This window comes from Neovison vison, chromosome 14 (genome assembly GCF_020171115.1).
Source record: "Neovison vison isolate M4711 chromosome 14, ASM_NN_V1, whole genome shotgun sequence".
In the NCBI taxonomy this organism is placed as follows: Eukaryota; Metazoa; Chordata; class Mammalia; order Carnivora; family Mustelidae; genus Neogale; species Neogale vison.
In genome coordinates, this window is record NC_058104.1 from 34,265,230 (window position 1) to 34,285,703 (window position 20,474).

Below are 20,474 nucleotides of genomic sequence, written 5' to 3' on the forward strand. Positions count from 1 at the left end.
AGCAGCGAGCCGCTCTGCGCCGGGAGCCTTGCTCCGGTCTCCAGCTCTCCGGAGCGCCCGGAAACGCCGGCGTCGCTATGGTAACGGCCACCCACTTCCGGGAGAAGTACGGCGCGCGGCGAGGGCCATTCGGAGTCCGCGGCTCCGCGAGTTCATAGAGGGGACGCGGAGGGACGAGTTTAGTGGGCGCTGGGGGTTCTGCCTGCCGCCGCCCCCCCAAGCCAGCCCCGGTGCCCTCTCAGGGCCGCTCGACCCCACAGCCTCGTTGCCGCCGGAGCCAGCTCTATCAGGCCTGGACGCCGGGGCTGAGCGCGGGTGCGGCCATGGACTTCTCGAAGTTCCTGGCGGAAGACTTCGACGTGAAGGAGTGGATCAACGCGGCCTTCAGGACCGGCTCCAAGGAGGCGGCGGCGGGGAAGGCGGACGGCCACGCGGCCACCCTGGTGATGAAGCTGCAGCTGTTCATCCAGGAGGTGAACCACGCCGTAGAGGGTGAGGCCGAGCTGCCGGGACCGGCGTGGGGCGGCGGGCGTGCGCGGGCCCCGCGGTGGGAAGGCGAGCCCGGCCCTCCCCTCCCCTCCTGCGGACCTTTGCGGGGGCGGGTAGCCGGGGGCCGGTCTCGGCTCGCGGCCGCCCGTCTCACGCCTGCCTTCTACCCCTGGCGGTGCCATCAGGTTTCCTTTAAGTCCCAAAGAGTGAATTTCAAGAACATTAATTAATCGTCACCTGGTCCTTAAATTTGCAAAAGCATATCAAAGCGGCGTGGGAATGACCCAAATCTGGGGAGCGTTGTTTTTCAGCGGACCCTCGTGTCCTTGAAGATGGGCTGGTTTTAGCGGACCTTCATGTCCTTGAAGGTGGGCTGGCTTGAATAGAGACTTGAACCATCTTTCAAGGATAGTTAACTGAAAAATAATACACACCAGCAACCTTTTCATTAACTCCTCGACTCGATTTTTACTCACCGTATGTTCATTAGATGCATACTGGACGCCGGTCTCTCTGCTAGGCTTGGTGGGAGAGAGACAGGTCCCGCAGGGAAGTTTATGACCCAGTAAATAGAACTTTACTTTAGAGATGGGTCCAGTGTTTAAGAAAAGGCTGATGTTGGGGGGAGGGGAGCTTTATTTCACTGCAGGTTCTTTATTGTGCTTTGCCTCTAATACTCATAATTGAGCATCTTCCACACCTGTGCCCAGAAACGGGGCCAGGGGCAAAAAGTTTACCCTTCAGGAGATTGCGGCCTCGTGGGGAAGATAAACACTTGAATGACAATGAGGGACGGCTTTTCTGCAAGTAGGATCAGGAGCTATGAGAGCTGGCAGAAGCGTGCAGTCACCCCTAATCTGGGAGAATCATAAAGGGTTTTCCAACTGTGTTAGGCCTTGAAGGAAGACTTAATAGGGCAAAGAGGGAGAGGACATTAATAACAGTGATAGCAATATTTCAGTCCTTGGTATGTGTCAGTCACTCTTTTAAATGCTTTATATGTATTAACTAAGTGGTTTTCAAACCAGGGGTGGTCATGTCACCTCCTTCCAGCCCCACCATCCCCTGAGTTTCTGGGTGTTGTGGGGTGTTTTTCAGTCCTTGCAATGGGAAGGAATGTCACAATGAGGGACAGTTAGTGGAAATACCTAGCGATGCTTAGTGTCCTGCATGCTTGGGGTAGTCCTACACAATGAAGAATTGTCCTGGCCAAAATGCTAATGTTGCCCCTTTTCAGTCTATCCAGTTTAAACCTGGCAATAATCCTTGGAGGTGGGCGCAGTTATGGTTCCCACTTTATAGTTGTAGAGACTGTGGCTGAGTGAAGTCATGGACCCAGCATCGTGTTTCTAGTTTGGATTTGAACCCAAGGATTGGTCCCAGAGTTTAGGGCTCTTACCCATTATACCTTGCTCCCTCTGGTATGAAAGGGACAGAGAACAGCACACACACAGCCATGTGGGTATAAGAAGGCCTAGCTAGTCCACGGAAGAGTGAGAAATTCTAACAGAGCTGCATCAGTAAAATCAACAAACATTAGTCATTAATATTATTATTATAGGATCCCACTTTCCCCGGGGGAGGGGAAGACTTCTGGAGATAAGACAAAAAAGTAGATTGGGATGAAAGGGCGTTTTTGCCATCATTTTATTTTATTTTATTCTTTACACACAGATACACACACACACACACACACACACACACCCCCAGGGAAGGGGGGTGCAGAGGGAGAGAGGGGGAGAGAGAAAATCTGAAGCAGGCCCGATTCCATGACCCTGAGATCATGATCAGAGTGGAAATCAAGAGTGGGACACTTAATTGACTCAGCCACCCAGGTGTCCCCTTTTGGTCATCCTAAGGAGTTGGGAATTTGGCCTTTAGGCAGTGGGAAGCCTTCAGAGGTTTAAAGCTTTATTTTTATGGAAGGTGAGACAAGGGCTCGTCTGCAGTGAAGAGAGGTTATTGCAGAGGCTCAAGGGGGGGATGTTGAGGCCTCCAAATTGGAGGATTGATTTGGTCATTCATTCAGTCAACAAACATTTATTGGGCACAAACTGTTTTCCAGGTTCCAGAGATACAGTGTTGAAAAAGATCCAGTTCTAGGCGCCTGGGTGGCTCAGTGGGTTAAGCCTCTGCCTTCAGCTCAGGTCATGATCTCAGGGTCCTGGGATCGAGCCCCGCATCGGGCTCTCTGCTCAGTGTGGAGCTTCCTTCCTGCCCCTCTCTCTCTGCCTGCCTCTCTGCCTACTTGTGATCTCTGTCTGTCAAATAAATAAAATCTTAAAAACAAAACAAAAAAACAGACCCAGTCTTAGGTTGGATCAGTTAATAGATCAAGTTGGGGGCGGGTGGGGGGAACCCACAAAAACCAAACAGGGACCAGATCATGCAGGCATTTAATGTCACATTAAAGAGTTTGGATTTGATACAAAATGAATATAAAGGGTAGGTACCAGAGGATTTTTAAGCAGGGGAGAGACATGGTTGGATTTTTGTCTCTGTTTGAAAAGCAGCTGTCCAGAAGAATGGACTGTCATATAGTGGCTTTAAGTGGGGTTATGGCAGTGGGCATGGTGAGAAATGGGTAGATTTAAGATATTTTTAGGAGGAAGAATGGGAAGAACTTGCTGATGGATTGGAAGGAGGGATGCGAGGGGGAGAGCATCGAGAATGATAGCAGGTTCTTTTTTTTTTTTTAAAGATTTTATTTATTTATTTGACAGAGAGAAATTACAAGTAGATGGAGAGGCAGGCAGAGAGAGAGAGAGGGAAGCAGGCTCCCTGCTGAGCAGAGAGCCCGATGCGGGACTCGATCCCAGGACCCTGAGATCATGACCTGAGCCGAAGGCAGCGGCTTAACCCACTGAGCCACCCAGGCGCCCCTGATAGCAGGTTCTTGAGCTGAGTGTCTGTGGGTGGAGGTCCCACGCAGTCGGGAACTGTGAGAGAATTTGTAAAGAGAGGCCATAGCCCACTACCTGGATTCTGCAGCGAACAGTGTACTGCTCTGCTCTGTCACAGATCTGTCCGTTTACCTGTCCCTCTCTCCATTCATCCATCTTTTTTTTTTTTTTAAGATTTTTTTTTTTTAATTTATTTGACAGAGAGATCACAAGTAGGCATAGAGGCAGGCAGAGAGAGAGAGAGAGGAGGAAGCAGGCTCCCTGCTGAGCAGAGAGCCCGATGCGGGGCTCAATCCCAGAACCCTGGGATCATGACCTGAGCCGAAGGCAGCGGCTTTAACCCACTGAGCCACCCAGGCGTCCCCATCCATCCTGTTTTTTGATGTATTTCAAAATGAGTTGCAGACGTCAGTATGCTTTACCCCTGTACATTTCAGTTGGTACCCTGAACAGTAGAATTCAGTACTTATTTACAGCTCTTTATTTTTCAACTGAATACAGTTTACATAAGGTGAAAGGCACAGATCTATTCTGATGAGCATCATGAGTTTTGGCAAATGTGTACAGCTGGGATAACCTAAATCTCTGTCAAGGAGAATATTGCCGTTACCCAAGAAAGTGCCTCCGTTTCCCTTCACAGTAAATCCGGTCCTTATCCTCCCAGAGGCAACCACAGCAAGTGAGAGTTTTAAAATGGAGGAAAGAGGGGCGCCTGGGTGGCTCAGCCGTTAAGCATCTGTCTTTGGCTCAGGTCTTGATCCCAGGGTTCTGGGATCGAGCCCCACATCAGGCTCCCTGCTCGGCGGGAAGCCTGGTTCTTCCTCTCCTACTCTCCCGGCTTCTGTTCCCCTCTCTCACTGTGTCTCTTTCTGTCAAATAAAATCTTAAGAAAAAAAAAGTGGAAGAAAGAGTGGATTCAGTTTGCAGGGGGGAGGGTTGTGGAGAAGGAAAAAGAGGGATCAGCAGGGGCTGAAGAGTGACTGAGGTTTAGCAAGCAGAAGGTTGGGGCTATAAAAATGTCGTTAAAAGTCAGCATTGTTCAAAGTCAGTCTCTGTGTGAAAGAAATCCTTGTTCTGTCTTTGTTTTCTTAGTTTTAGAACTTTACTTGGAGTCAGTGCTGGAAACAGATTGTTATTCTATGTCACAGCTGGACGAACAGGTTCCTCAAATACTTCTTCAAGGTGTTGAGGTTCTAAGGGGCGCCTGGGTGGCTCAGTGGGTTAAAGGCTCTGCCTTCGGCTCAGGTCATGATCCCAGGGTCCTTGGATTGAGCCCCGCATTGGGCTCTCTGCTCAGCAGGGAGCTGCTTCCCTTCCTCTCTCTCTGCCTGCCTCTCTGCCTGCTTGTGATCTCTGTCTGTCAAATAAATAAATAAAATCTTAAAAAAAAAGGGGAGGGTGGGAGGTTGGGGTACCAGGTGGTGGGTATTATAGAGGGCACGGCTTGCATGGAGCACTGGGTGTGGTGAAAAAATAATGAATACTGTTTTTCTGAAAATAAATAAATTGGAAAAAAAAAAAAAAAAAGATGTTCAGGTTCCGTTCACCGCACTGGTAGAGAGAAGACAGTGGACTTATTGATTCTCCGGTGAATTGCCCTTTAAAGGGTCAAAGGGATATGCCATTAGCTCTCCCAATTCCACGTAACACATCATAGGGCCCAGAGATGTGTACATTGTAGTATGTGTTTGGGACGTTTGTTTACAACATGCAGCTTTCTTAATGTCACCCGGTCTCCTCCTGGACTTGCTAAATGAGAAACTCTGGCAGGCACCTAGAGACCTGCATTTAACTGTGCCCCAGTTGGCGCTGGCCGTCTATGGACTCTATTTCAAAAAGACCATGGAATGCGGACATTGGGGCCAGACATATGTAAGGTTTGGTTTCAGCTCTGTGAAATTCGAGGGCAATTACTCAACCTCTCTGAGCCTCAGTTTCCCAATTTGTAATAGGTGGCTGCTGGTGATTCCTGTGGACATTCAGTGCTAGAATGTTTGTAGGTCACCTGCTACATAGCTGGCATTGACCCAGTGTCAGATTCTTTCACCTCCTCTCCTCACGAAGGGACTTTCAATTTAACTCAGCCGTGGAGAAGCGTTCATGTTGGTCAGGTTGATGGTTCCGTCCTTGTCAAATCACATGGCCCACGTCCGGCAGACTGGGCGGGCATGGTCCTGGCAGAGCCCACCTCCCAGCCTACCTCCTCTCCCCTCCCCATCTTGCACAGAAAACTTGTTTGGTTGGGGGTGCGTTGGGCAAAATCCCTTCCTGTCTCACGATCTGTTCGTCTTGTCCACTGGTGACCGGTCCGAGTTTCACCTTTTGTTCTTGGGTTCTTGCTACAGAAACAAGTCACCAGGCTCTTCAGAACATGCCCAAAGTGCTCCGCGATGTCGAAGCCCTGAAACAGGAAGCGTCTTTTCTGAAAGAACAGATGATTCTTGTCAAGGAGGACATTAAAAAATTTGAACAGGATACATCTCAGTCGATGCAGGTATTTCGGCTCCTGTCCCTCATGCCGATTCTTGTTTTGGGGAGACATTCACAGAAGCTCCCTCAAGACAGGCGCGTGCTGTGACACTTATGTTTCCAGTCACAGGCGGAGGCCAGAGATGGAGGAACTGCCACTTCCTTAGTGTTTGCCCTCTCGTCTCTCTTTTAGGTATTGGTAGAAATCGACCAGGTGAAGTCCAGAATGCAGCTCGCGGCCGAGTCCCTTCAGGAGGCGGACAAGTGGAGCACACTGAGTGCCGACATCGAGGAGACCTTCAAGACTCAGGTAGGTCTTGGGCGCCTGGGTGGCTCAGTGGTTTAAGCCTCTGCCTTCAGCTCAGGTCATGATCTCAGGGTCCTGGGATCGAGCCCCATATCGGGCTCTCTGCTCAGCAGGGAGCCTGCTTCCTCCTCTCTCTCTGCCTGCTTCTCTGCCTACTTGTGATCTTTCTCTGTCAAATAAATAAATAAAATCTTAAAAAAAAAAAAAAAAAAGACTCCAGTAGGTCTTTAGTTGAGGGCATGTCCGCAGGCCAGGTAGGCAGGCGCTTGAGGTTCAGAGACACAAACAAGAAAGTCATTTCCCTGAACCCGCAAGGGATTGGAAAACGCAGCACGTGGAAACACACACAGGCAAAGAGTGGGAAGACCTGCAGTTGCTCTGGGTCTTTCTACCTTCTGGAGTCGGTATCTCCCACCTGACTGAAGACCTTCTCAGTCACAGAGTTCAGGAGAGACCTCCATGGAAAAGGCAGAGAAAATGGATGAAATGGGAGTGTGGAACACAGGTTGGGGGGGCCCTTTCACATCCTGGGGCCTCTCTGTGGTTGTCTGTTCGTTGGGTTCCTCTGCCACCGCTCTGGTCATGCTTCCCGTTGTCCTTCCGCTAAACCATTGGAGCAGTCGGCATCCGTGCTGGCTCCTGGCCTCTCGCAGGCAAACTCATTCGCTCCCTCCCCTGTGCCCGCTGGCACCTGAACCGGGCTCCTTAAATTGTATCCTGATCTTACTGTCCCAGTACGCTGGGAACTCAGGGGCTGCCGTGTGAGCTTCTTTGTGTCTCAGGCATCTAATATGGTGTCTGACATGATATAGACACCTGTGGAGTGATGAAATGAAACACAATTACTAGACCTTGAATTCTTCTAAAAAACAGCATTTATTTTTCTAATTTTAAACATAATTTATGTGTGTCTTAGAAGATTTGGAAAATTCCAGAAAGTACAAGGCAGAAAACAAAATGATCCTATTCCTGTGCACACTAAGTTTTTTTAATGTGTACTGGGTATTTTTTTCTACTATTTCCATATTTGTGCTTATGTATTTTGTATATATTATGTATTACTGATATATAGACATTACATATATTCTAGTGTCTACTTTTTTTTTTTTTAAAGATTTTTATTTATTTATTTGACAGAGAGAAATCACAAGTAGACAGAGAGGCAGGTAGAGAGAGAGAGGGAAGCAGGCTCCCTGCTGAGCAGAGAGCCCGATGCGGGACTCGATCCCAGGACTCTGAGATCATGACCTGAGCCGAAGGCAGCGGCTTAACCCACTGAGCCACCCAGGCACCCCTAGTGTCTACTTTTTATCTAAACAAGATCTTACTTAATAGAAAGTCTTATTTCCCTTTGTAATTAATACTTCTCAAAAACACTATTTTTAATGTGTACACATATTCCGCATGTCATTATGAGTGACTCGTCCTTTAGGATTTAGGTTGCTTCCAGGCTTTCGTTACTACAACACTAGAATCACATTAATTAATTAGAATCCATGACTATCTCTGTGACCCTCTGATTGTTCTTTCTTTCTTTTTTTAAAGATTTTATATCTAAGTAATCTCTACACCCGGTGTTAGGCTCAAACTCACCACCCTGAGATCATGGTACACCAACTGAGCCAGCGGGGCACCCCCCCCAATTGTTTCTTCAGGACAGATTTCTAGAAAAGGAAACACGAGGTCCAAAGATGTGAGGGGTGCTTGGGTGGCTCAGTCAGTTAAGCATCTGCCTTCGTGAAGCTCAGGTTATGATCTCAAGGTCCTGAGATTTGCTGCATTGGGCTCTGTGCTTGGCAAGTCGTCTGATTCTCCCTCTCCCTCTGCACCGCCCCCTCAGCCCTTTATTCATGCGCGGCACCCTCTCTCTCTCTCAAGTACATGAGTAAAATCTTTAATAAAAAAATCGTGTGAATAATTTTCCATTTTTTTTTAAAGATTTTATTTATTTGATAGAGGCATAGCGAGAAAGGGAACACAAACAGAGGGAGTGGGAGAGGGAGAAGCAGGCTCCCCACTGAGCAGGGAGCCCAATGTGGGGCTTGATCCCAGGACCCTGAGATCATGACCTGAGCCGAAGGCAGAGGCTTAACGATTGAGCCACCCAGGCGCCCGAATAATTTTCAATTATTGATGCAAATTGCTAAATTACCTTCTAGGAAGACAGTATAGATTTATGGGACCAGACTCTTCTTCACACCCTTACCAACAATAGCTATCATAATTTTTTCTAGGGTCTTCCACTTTGTTAGGAGGAAAACTCTTGTTTAAATTTCCCTTGATTTGACTGCTAATCATACTGAACATAATAAGTTTTTGGGCCATTTTCTTATTATATGAACTGTCCTTTCCTGTATTTTGTCTGTCCTTATCGAAGTATCTGGGGTCTTTCATTTCTTTCTTTCTTTTTTTTTCAAAGATGTTATTTATTTGAGACAGAGACAGAGAGCAAGTGCACAAACAGGGGAGAGGGGCAGAGGGGGAGGGAGAAGCAGACTCCCTGCTGAGCAGGGAGGCTGACACAGAACTCAATCCCAGGACCCTGAGATCATGACCTGAGCCAAAGGCAGATGCTTAGCTAACTGAGCCACCCAGGCGCTCCTGAAGGACCTGCGGTTTTTTAAAATAAATATCTTCTGTTCTGGCCTTTCGTAGGACATAGCTGTGATTTCTGCCAAGCTGACCGGTATGCAGAACAGCTTAATGATGCTTGTTGATACGCCAGACTACTCAGAAAAATGTGTGCACCTGGAGGCGCTAAAGAACAGGCTGGAGGCCTTGGCCTCGCCGCAGATTGTCACGGCCTTCGCCTCCCCGTCTGTAGGTAAGTGCAGCCCTCTCTCCTTGATGCACACCTCCCCACAGGGGTAAGGCTTTCCAAGTCTTCCACGTTTTGAGTGTTTACTTTGGATTAAATTATGTAATTTCGAATTAAGTTGTAACCTAATCAGGGTTACCTTTTTCCAATAGTTCATATGAATATTTTTAAGCATACGGAAATGTCGAGATAAGCACACAACAAACAACATCTAGATCCTAGTTTGGTGTTTCAGCACATTTGCTTTGTCACACACCTACCCACCCATCCATCTCTCTGACCATCCAGGTTCTGTTTGGGGTGCATTTCAGAGTAACTTATAGATATCAACATACTTCACTCTTAACTGCTTCAGCATTCATATCAACAACTAGAGTTCAGTATCAGTTTAAGATTCTCTTTTGGGGGGGTGAAATTTACTTTTAAAGAAATGCACACATCTTAAGTGTCAAATACGATTTTTATTTCCTCTGATCTACTAATGTGGGAAATCATATTGATAGCATTCCTAATATCCTATTATTCTTGCACCTCAAGATCAAGCCCCACATGTTTATGAGATGTCTGTGTGGGTGCGCATGCGCATGTGTGAGTGCATGTTAAAGTCCTACTGGATATTTGATGATGCTTTATTTAGAACTTTTTCATAGAGAGCTCGTTAGTAAATATCTGTGTCAGGGGTTAGTATCATGATTGTGTTGATGTCATAGAAACAGCTGGGAAGCTTTAATTCTTCGTTATTTTTTTTAAAAGATTTTATTTATTTATTTGACAGAGATCACAAGTAGGCAAAGAGAGAGAGAGAGGAGGATGCAGGCTCCCCACCAAGCAGAGCCCGATGCGGGGCTCGATCCCAGGACCCTGAGATCATGACCTGAGCTGAAGGCAGAGGCTTTAACCCACTGAGCCACCCAGGCGCCGCTCATTCCTCCTTATTACTCTATTACGGTTTTTAAAAAAGATTTTATTTCTTCATTTGAGAGAGAGACAGAGAGACAGAGAACAGGGAGCGGGGAGAGGAAGAGGGAGAAGCAGACTCCCCCTTGAGCAGGGAGCCTGGCTTGAGGCTTGATCCCAGGACCCTGGGATTATGACATGAACCAAAGGCTGATGCGTAACTGACTGAGCCAACCAGGTACTCCAAAATAGCATTTCTGCTCTTTTTCTGTTTAATTTTCACTTTTGTGAGATCATGAGATCTATGAGAGAGATCTATGAGATCTTGTGAGATCTATGAGATCATAGTGTTTTCCCTTAAGCACTCCCAGTGTCCTTTTATATCTCATTGTGATACCTTAGATCCCCAACCCCCCTTTATTTAAAAGATTTACTGTTTTAAGTAATCTCTACACCTAATGTGGTGCTCAAACTCAACTTCAGGATCAAGAGTTGCGCCTCTGTTGACTGAGCCAGCCAGGTACTGAAACTTAGATCCTGTTAGGGAAAGCACACCATATGTAATTTCCTTAAGAGTGTGAAGCGGTTGTAGCTTCAAATTTCTTCTCTTTCCTAGGCTAATTTTTTTAAAAAAAATTTTTATTTATTTATTAGACAGAGATGACAAGAAGGCAAAGAGGCAGGCGGGGGGGCGCGGGGAAGCAGGCTCCTCACTGAGCAGAGAGCCAGATGCGGGGCTCAATCCCAGGACCCTGGGATCATGGCCTGAACCGAAGGCAGAGGCTTTAACTCACTGAGCCACCCAGGCGCCCCCCCAGGCTAACTTTTTGAAGTGCTCTCTATTTTATTTATTTATTTATTTATTAAAAATATTTTTTTAAGTAACATATCATGTATTATTAGCCCCAGGGGTATGGGGAAGTGCTCTCTATTTTAAAAAGAGTTTTTTTTTAAAAATTATTGTAAAATACATATAGCTTATAATTTACCATTTTAACCATTTTTAAGTGTACAAGTTAACGGCATGAAGTATATTTACGTTGTGCAAACATAACCACCAGCCACCTCCAGAACTCCTCGTCTTCCTCAGTTGAACTCTGTGCTATTACATACTAGCTCCTGGGATGCCTGGGTGGCTCAGTTGGTTAAGTTGCTGTCTTCAGGGTCCTGGGATCAAGTCCCGGATTGGGCTTCTTGCTCAGCGGGGTGCCTGCTTCTCTCTCTGCCTCTGCCTACTTGTGCTCTCTCTCTCTCTGTGATAAATAAATCTTAAAAAAAAAAAAAAAAATACTAACTCCTTAACTCTCTCACCCCCAGCCCCTGGCTTCTGCCATCCTCTTTCTGTCTCTAGAGATTTGGCTACTTTAGGGACCTTATAGAAGTAGAATCACATGGCATTTGTCATTGTGTGATTGGTTGATTTCACACAGCACGTATCATTAAGGTTCTTCTGTGTTTTAGCATGTGTAAACATTTCCCTCCTTAAAAAAAAAAAAATTTCCAGGGCGCCTGTGTGGCTCAGTGGGTTAAGCCTTTGCCTTCAGCTCAGGTCATGATCCCAGGGTCCTGGGATCGAACCCCGCATTGGGCTCTCTGCTCAGCGGGGACCCTGCTTCCCTCTCTCTCTGCCTGCCTCTCCGCCTACTTGTGATCTCTGTCTGTTAAAGAAATTTAAAAAAAAAAAAAATCTTAAAAAAAATTTTTTTCTCCTTTTTAAGTCTGAATATTATTCCATTATATGTATATATCACCTTTCGTTTATTTATCTGTCCACAGACAGCTGAGTTACTTTCGTCTTTTGACTGTTGTGAATAGTATTGCTGTGCACACAAGTGTACAAATACCTGGTGGAGTATCAGCTTTCGGTTCGTTCAGGTGTATGTCCAGAAGTGGAATTTTTGAATCATACGAGAATTCTACTTTTAATTTTTCAAGAAATCATGTTTTCCATAGGAGTTACATCTTTTTACATTCCCACCAGTAATGTACATGTGTTTCAGTTTCCCCACATCTTCCCCAGCACGTGTCATTTTCTGCTTTTTTGATAGTAGTCATCCTAATAGGTGTGTATTAATATCGCAGTGTGATTTTGACCTGCATTTCCCTAATGACTAATGATACTGGATATGGCCATATCCTTATTGGCCATTTGAGTATCTTTGGAGAAATGTCTATTCAAGCCTTTTGTCCATTTTTTTTTAAAAAGATTTTATTTACTTATCTCTCAGGAGAGAGACCATATAAGCAGGGGGAGCAGGAGGCAGAGGGAGTAAGCAGGCTCCCCTCAGAGCAGGGAGCCCAGTGGGAGACTTGATCCCAGCACTCTGGGATCATGACCCGAGCCGAAGGCAGACACTTAACCGACTGAGCCACCCAGATGTTCCAAGTCATTTGCCCATTTTATTTTATTTTATTTTTAAAAGATTTTATTTTTATTTATCAGAGAGAGAGGGAGAGAGAGCAAGCACAGGCAGACAGAATGGCAGGCAGAGGCAGAAGCAGGCTCCCTGCTGAGCAAGGAGCCGGATGTGGGACTCGATCCCAGGACGCCGGGATCATGACCCGAGCCAAAGGCAGCTGCTTAACCAACTGAGCCACCCAGGCGTCCCAATTTGCCCATTTTAAAATCAGGCTATTTGGGGTGCCTGGGTGGCTCAGTGGGTTAAGCCTCTGCCTTCGGTTCAGGTCATGATCCCAGGGTCCTGGGATCGAGCCCCGCATCGGGCTCTCTGCTCAGCAGGGAGCCTGCTTCCCTTCCTCTCTCTCTGCCTACCTCTCTGCCTACTTGTAATCTCTGTCTGTCAAATAAATAAGTAAAATCTTAAAAAAAAAATCAGGTTATTTATTTTCTATTGTTCAGTTGTAGGAGTTTGTTATATATTCTGGATATTAATCTCTGTTCAGATATATAAAACTCTCATTCTGTGCATTGTCCTTTCTTTCTTTTTATAGTATTTTTTGATATACAGTTCTTAAATTTTTATGTAGTCCGATATATCTGTTTTTAATTTTGTTGCCTGTGTTATTGGTGTCACAAGTGAGAAACTATTGCCAAATCCAACGTCATGAAACTTTTCTCATCTTCTAAGAGTTAATAGTTTTAGTTCTTATGTGTAACCCTTTGATCCATTTTAAGTTAATTTGTATATAGTGTAAGGTGAGTGTCCAACTTCTTCCTTTTGCATGTGGATATCCAGTTTTCTGAGCATGATTTGTTGTCCTTTCCCCACTGTATGGCCTTGACACCCTGTTGAAAGTCATTTGACTATATATGTGAAGATTTATTTCTGGGCACTCTGTTCTCTTCTGCTGATCATGTCCGTCCTTATGTCAGTACCACACCATTACCCCCACTGGTCCATACATATTGTTTTGATTATTGTAGCTTTGTTGTAAGTTTTGAAATCATGAAGTGTGAGACCATCAATGTTACCCTTCTTTTTCAGGAATGTTTTATCTATTTGGGGTCCCTTGAAGTTCCGTATGAATTCTAGGATGGGTTTTTCTGTTTCTTCATAAGACACCATTGAAATTTCAATAGGGATTGCATTGAATCCATCGCTGGTTTTGGGTAATATTACCATCTTAACGGTATTAAGTCTTCCAATCCATGAACATGGGATGTTTTCTCATTTATTTGTGTCGTCTTTAATTTCTTTCAGCAGTGTTTTGTTGTTTTCAGAGTACAAGGCTTTCAGCTCCTTGTTGAATTTTTTTCCTAAGTATTTTATTATTTTTTTTATGTTACTGTTAATGAATTTTTTTCTCCTCTTCAGATCATTCATTGTCAATATGTAGAAGAACAACTGATTTTTTTAAAAAAAGATTTTATTTATTCATTTGAGAGAGAGACAAGACAGAGAAAACACAAGCAGGGGGAAAGGAAGAAGCAGGATTCTCCACTGAGCTGGAGCCCAGTGTGGGGTTCGATCCAGGACCCGGAGATGATGACCTGAGCCAAAGGCAGATACCCAACCATCTGAGCCAGCCAGGCACCCCAATACAGCTGATTTTTATGTGTTGATTTTGTGTCCTACAACTTTGCCAAATTCACTTATTAATTCTAACAGGTTTTTTTGTGGAATATTTAGGGTTTTCTGATTATAAGATCATATCATCTGCAAACAGACAATTTTACTTCTTCCTCTTCTTTTTGAATGCTTTTTTCTTTCATGCCTCATTGCTTTGGCTAAGATTTCCAGCACTAAGGCTTATAAAGGTGGCAAAAGCAGACATTCTTGTCCTGTTCCTGATCTCAGAGTAAGAGTTTGAAATAGTCTTTCACCATTGAGTATTAGGTCAGCTGGGGGCTTTTCATTCAGGGCCCTTATTATGTTGACATAGTTTGCTTCTATTCCTGGATTGTTGAGTTATGTCATGAAAAGTGTTGAATTTTAACAGATCCTTTTCTTCACCATTTGAGATGATCATGTGGATTTTTTCCAGCATTCTGTTAAAATAGTGTAATACATTGCTTGACTTTTGTATATTGAACCATCCTTGCATCTCAGGAATAAACTCTACTTGGCTGTAGAGTATTATCCTTTAATATGCTGCTGATTTTGGTTTGCTAGTATTTCGTCAAGGATTTTTACAAAACTATTCAGGGATGTGACATCTGGGTGGCTCAGCTGGCTAAGTGTCTGACCGGTGATTTCTGCTTAGGTCATGGTCTCAGGGTCATGAGATCGAGCTCCGTGTTGGGATCTTTGCTGGGTGTGGAGTTTGCTTGAGCACTCCACCCCTACTTGAGTGCACGTGTCCTTTCTCTCTGTCAAAAATAAATAAATAAATAAATAAAATCTATTGGTCTGTAGGTTTCTTTTCTTGCATTGTCTTTGTCTGGCTTTGGATTGGGGGAGTGTTGGCCTCATAGAATGAGTTAGAGTGTTACCTCCTTTTTCAATTTTTTGGAAGAGTTTGGGAAATATCCATATAAATTTTTCTTTAAATGTCTAATATATTCACCAGTGAAGCTGTTTGGTGTGCTTTTCTTTGTTGGAAGTTGTTGGATTACTGATTCAGTCTCCTTACTAGTTTTGGATCCATTTAGAGTTCTTATTTCTTCATGATTCAGTCTTGGTAGATTGTGTGTGTCTAAGAATTTGTTCATTTCATCTAGTTTATCCAATTTGTTGGTATTTATTTATTAATTTATTGTTAATTGATTTACTTTAAAAAAATACTTTATTTACTTGAGAGAGTGAGCACGAGCTTTGGGAGGAGCAGAGGTAGAAAGAGAAGCAGACAACCTGCTGAGCACAAAGACCGACATGGGGCTCGCTCTCAGAACCTGAGCTGAAGTTAGCTGCTTAACTGACTGAACAACCCAGGGACCCTTATTTTTTTTTTTTTTTAAGTAGGCTCCATGCCCAACACAGGACTTGAACTCACAATCCTGAGATCAAGGCCTGAGATCAGGAGTTGGACACTCTACCAACTGAGCCATCCAGGCACCCCCCATAGTACTCTTTTATAATCCTTTTTATTTCTGTAAGATCAGTAGTCGTGTCCTTTCTTTCATTTCTGACTTTATTTGAAATGTCTTCTTTCTTTTTCATAATAAATCTAATTAAAAGTTTGTCAATTTTGTTCATCTTTTCAAACAACCACCTCTTGGTTTTGTTGATTTTTCTTTTTTGTTTTGCTCTATTATATTGATCTCTGCTCTGATCTTTATTATCTTCCCTTCTGCTACCTTTTGGTTTAGTTTTTTTTTTTCCCTTTTCTAGGTCTTTAGGATGTAAAGTTTAGGCAGTTGGCTTGAGATATTTTTTTTTTTTAACATAAGCATTTACAGCTATAAATTAGCTCTTAGTGCTGCTTTTGTGGCATCCCACATATTTTGGTATATTGTGTTTTTATTTTCATTTGTCTCAAGATAATTCTTAATTTCCCTTATGGTATCTTCTTTGACCCATTGGTTGTTTAAGACTGTTGTTTAGTTTCTACATATTTGTGAATTTTCTCACTGTTTTTTCTTCTTTTGATTTCTAGTTTTATTTCATAATGATCGGAAAGGATATATGATTTCCGTCTTAGTTACGCTTGTTTTCTTTTTAAAGATTTTATTTATTTATTTATTTGTTAGAGAGAGAGAAGGAGAGCACAAGCAGGCAGAGTGGCAGGCAAAGGCAGAGAGAGAAGCAGGCTCCCTGCTGAGCAAGAAGCCTGATGTGAGACTCGATCCCAGGACCCTGGGATCTTGACCTGAGCGAAAGGCAGCCACTTAACTAACTGGGTTACCCAGCTATCCCTCCACTTGTTTTCTGGCCTCAGTTGTGAGCTGTCCTGGAGAATGTTTCATGGGCACTTGAGAAAAATATGTATTCTGCTGTTGCTGGGTGGAGTGTTCTCTGTGTGAGTGTGTGTGTGTGTGTGTGTGTGTGTGTGTATGTTGTGTTAGGTCTAATTGGTTTACGGTGGTGGTAAAGTCCTTGACTTCCTTATTATCCTCCCTCTGCTTGTTCTTGAAGTGCTCTCATGATGTACCTTCTGCACGCTCTGTTCCTTTTCTTTTCTCCCCTCCCTGTGCTACTTCTGCATAGGTCCTATTGTGGGGTTTTTTTGTTTTTTTTTTAGTTTGTTTTCGTTCTGCTTATCCTAATTCTACGTGGCTGCTTTTTTCTGGGCTTGCTCTTAACTGGAAAAGAACGTGCAATCTCCTTAGAAGCCCATCCTTGTTTACCTGGGCTTTGTTGAGAGCTATCGCCTTGCCCTTGAATTAAAAGCTACATTCTGTCTTGTGCTCTTCAGCTGCCTAAAGAGAACGGCTTCAGTACCCATCTCCAGCCTTTCCATTCCATGACTTACCCTCTTGTCAGTCATCTGTCTGGAGTGTTCTCTGCCTCTTTAGGATCCTAGGACTGGAGCTGGTTTGTGGAAAGTCACCATCTGGTAGCTTTGTCCCTCCCATTTTCTCACAAATTTTTGCGGCTAGAGGCCCACAGAGCTCACGGATATGGTAGGGGTGCACCTCTGGCTACGTGGGGTTGGAGAAGAAGTTAGGAATGGAGGTGGGGAGGCGGTGGCTCCATGAATTTGAATGCTTTTCCTTTCCTGCTGAAGGGGTTTGCTGCTAGAATCAGGTTTGGAGGATGCCCTCTGGGTCAGAATTATGGGTCTTGGTAGCGAGGGCAAGCTATGTTTGATTACCTTTGTTCAGATTTAAATCAGGCCCGATTCCAGACCCACTCTCTGCAGGCAGGATGGCTCTTTTTAGCCTCTTCTGGGCTGATGCGGAACTAAGCCTTCTCCGCTGGCCTGGACCAGACCCCCTCTTTGCTCCCTGTCTCCACCTTGTCCTGCCATGCTTAGCTGCTCCCGGTGACATTCCCAGTGCTTCTGGAATCCCCACACACCATGGGCCAAGGTGACTGAATATCTGACTTCTGATTCCTTTCTCCAAAGTTCTGCAGTACAGATATTTCCCCGGCTTCAGTACAGATGAAGTGGTTGTATTTTTCTCATGGTAGTGAATTTTGGTGAGCATCAGGAAGTTTCCCCACCCCACCCAAAGTAATGTGTTCTCTCATCAGACATCTTTCCTGGTAGGCCAGGTTGCTTTTTTATCTGATGGTTTTTATTTTTTAAAAGATTATTTATTTATTTATTTATTTATTCGACAGAGAGAAAAGTTTTGCATTAGCACAAGCAGGGAGCAGCAGAAAGAGAGGGAGCAGCAAGCTCCCCGCCGAGGAAGAGCCCGATGCAGGGCTTGATCCCAGGACCTGGGGATCATGACCTGAGCTGAAGGCAGACACTTAACCGACTGAGCCACTCCGGCGCCCCATCTGCGTTTTTTTTTTTTAAGATTTTATTTATTTGACAGAGAGAGATCACAACTAGGCAGAGAGGCAGGCAGAGAGAGAAGGGGAAGCAGGCTCCCTGCTGAGCACAGAGCGCAAAGTGGGGCTCGATCCCAGGACTCTGAGATTATGACCTACACTGAAGGCAGAGGCTTAACCCACTGAGCCACTCAGGCGCCCCATCCCTATCTGTTTTTAAAGGGAAATCTCTGGAAGTACCTGGGTGGCTCAGTTGGCTAAGCATCTGACTCTTGTTCTCAGGGTCTGGGGTTCTGTTGACCTACTTAAAAAAATCAGGAGGGGAATCACTGCTAAGTTAGTACCTCCCCAACACCTTACCACTTCCCATCTCTGCTCAGAGTGACATTCTCCAACCTCATATGCCTATCTCTGTTTACATAACCAACCAGTAATTCAGTTATGTTAAAGCAAACTTTTTAAAAAAATTTTATTTAGGGACGCCTGGGTGGCTCAGTGGGTTAAAGCCTCTGCTTTCGGCTCAGGTCATGATCCCAGGGTCCTGGGATCGAGTCCCACATCGGGCTCTCTGCTCAGCAGGGAGCCTGCTTCCCTCCCTCTCTCTCTGCCTGCCTCTCTTCCTACTTGTAATTTCTCTCTCTGTCAAATAAATAAATAAAATCTTTTAAAAATTTTTATTTATTTGACTGAGAGAGACCCAACAAGAGAGGAAACACAAGCAGAGGGAGAGGGAGAAGCAGACCCCCCACCAAGCAGGATGCCTGATGTGGGGCTCAATCCCAGGATCCCAGGATCATGATCTTAGCCTAAGGCAGATGAAGCAGATTTCTTTTACTGAAGATTTTATTTATTTATTTGTCAAAGAGAAAAAGAGAAAGAGCACAAGCAGGGGGAATAGCAGGCAGAGGGAGAAGCAGGCTCCCCACTTAGCAAGGAGCCCAATGTGGGACTCGATCCCAGAACTCTGGATCACCACCCGAGCCAAAAGCAGTTGCTTAACTGACTAAGCCACCCAGGCGTCCCTGAAGCAACTTTTTATAGCAGGTTTACACATAGCAAGGAGATTCATTGATCTAAGGGATCATGGGAAAATAATAAGCATTTTAGGGGCAAAAAGCCATCTTCCAACTCATGGACTCCTGCGCATCAAAGTGAGATCTACTATCAGATTTCCAAAGTGGGATTATCATCACAATAACTGCCCTCACAGATTTTCCTTCTCAGCAAGTGTAAAAGGTTGGCTACCAGTTTGTGCAGTTAAAATTTTTCTTCTTTTCCTTCTGAGACGGTGGCATCTGAGTTTTGGCCAGAAGGGGGCAGACGAGTGCCATAGGTGGTGCTTTGGACGGCCTGTCCCAAGGCTCAGCAGTGAGCCTGGAAGCAGGGGCTTCCCTGCAGTCCTTTCCTCTGCCCTTAGGAAAATATGTAAGAAACTACTTAATATAAATGCCAGAATTTGGCTCTTAGAGTCCATTGCTGTGTGTGGAATGCTGATGTTTACCAAATTACTTACTTATTATCCTCAAGCCACCAAATATGTGAACATCTAAGCTGTTGAGTTTGTTTGCTTTTGTATAATTCCTATCTGGTGTAATTCCAAGTAGGCATTTCAAAAGGATAACTCCTTTTTAAATATTGTTTTAAAATACTGATTATGTGAGGAACAGCCCGGAATGCAAGGATGAATAAGATAAGGTTGCTGTCCTTCAGGGACTTTACAGCTTGGTTGAGGGTGAGGCCAGGAGAGAACAAGTACACAAATAATTTTATTACAAGATGGAATGTGAAAGTTGCTTTAGCCATCCCTGGGATGAGGGGAAAAGATGATAGAAAATCGAGGAATCTTTTCTGAAAGAACTAACGTGCAGAACTTTGAAAGAGTGATGAATTTTTAAAAATTTTTAATTGTTTCCTTTTAAAAAATATTTTATTTAAGATTTTATTTATTTGACAGAGAGAGACACAGCTAGAGAGGGAAGACAAGCAGGGAGAGTGGGAGAGGGAGAATCAGGCTTTCCACCAAGCAGGGAATCCTTTGTGGGACTTGACCCCGGGAACCTGAGCTGAAGGCAGACACTTGATGACTGGGCCCCCCAGGTGCCCCTAAAGATTTTATTAATTTATTTGGGAGATAGAGAGTGAAAGACAGCACAAGCAGGGGGAGTGGCAGAGGGAGAGGGAGAAGCAGGCTCCCCATTGAGCAGGGAGCCCGATGTGGGGCTCGATCCCAGGACCCTGGGATCATGAACTGAGCCGAAGGCAGATGCTTAACCTGCTGAGCCGCCCAGGTGCCCCATTGTTTCAATTATAAAGGTAACACAGGTTGTTGAGAATGGGAAGATATATACAAATATAAAAAAGAAGATGATTTACCAGTGAACTCAACACCCAGATATAATTGTTAGTATTTCCTTTTAGTTTCTTCCTGTGAGCGTGTACCTACCTGTATCTTTTAAGGCAGGACTATCCATTGAATATATACAATTTTGTATCTTGTTTTTCTCCCCGTGAGCACCATGGGATGAGCATTTTCCCATGGGTGTAGGATTTTGATAGGTGGGGAGAAATGTTTCCAGCAGAGGGAACAACATACATATGAGTAGTGTAGGAATGGGAAAACTCGGGGGCAGTTGTGGGAATAACAGTTAAGCCTATTTCAGTGGCGTGGACGTTGGGGAATGGTCAGAGATGAGCCCGGACAGGAGAGCGTAGCCGGCCTTGAACAGACTGAGAAGTTTCTTTTTTTTTTTTTTTTTAAAGATTTTATTTATTTATTTGAGAGAGAGTGAGAGAGAGCATGAGCG

The 20,474-nt window shown here is 44.6% G+C and overlaps 1 protein-coding gene across 1 annotated transcript in view; it reads left to right on the plus strand.

Annotated features, from left to right (window-relative positions):
* The first annotated feature begins 142 nt into the window (after positions 1 to 142).
* COG7 (component of oligomeric golgi complex 7) overlaps positions 143 to 20,474 on the plus strand; it is an 82,137-nt gene continuing 61,805 nt past the window's right edge. The window contains exons 1-4 of the mRNA XM_044234052.1: positions 143 to 492; positions 5,738 to 5,886; positions 6,055 to 6,171; positions 8,824 to 8,992. Coding sequence (XP_044089987.1) covers positions 324 to 492; positions 5,738 to 5,886; positions 6,055 to 6,171; positions 8,824 to 8,992 — 604 coding nt within the window. The 5' untranslated portion in view covers positions 143 to 323. The remainder of the gene's footprint in view (positions 493 to 5,737; positions 5,887 to 6,054; positions 6,172 to 8,823; positions 8,993 to 20,474) is intronic.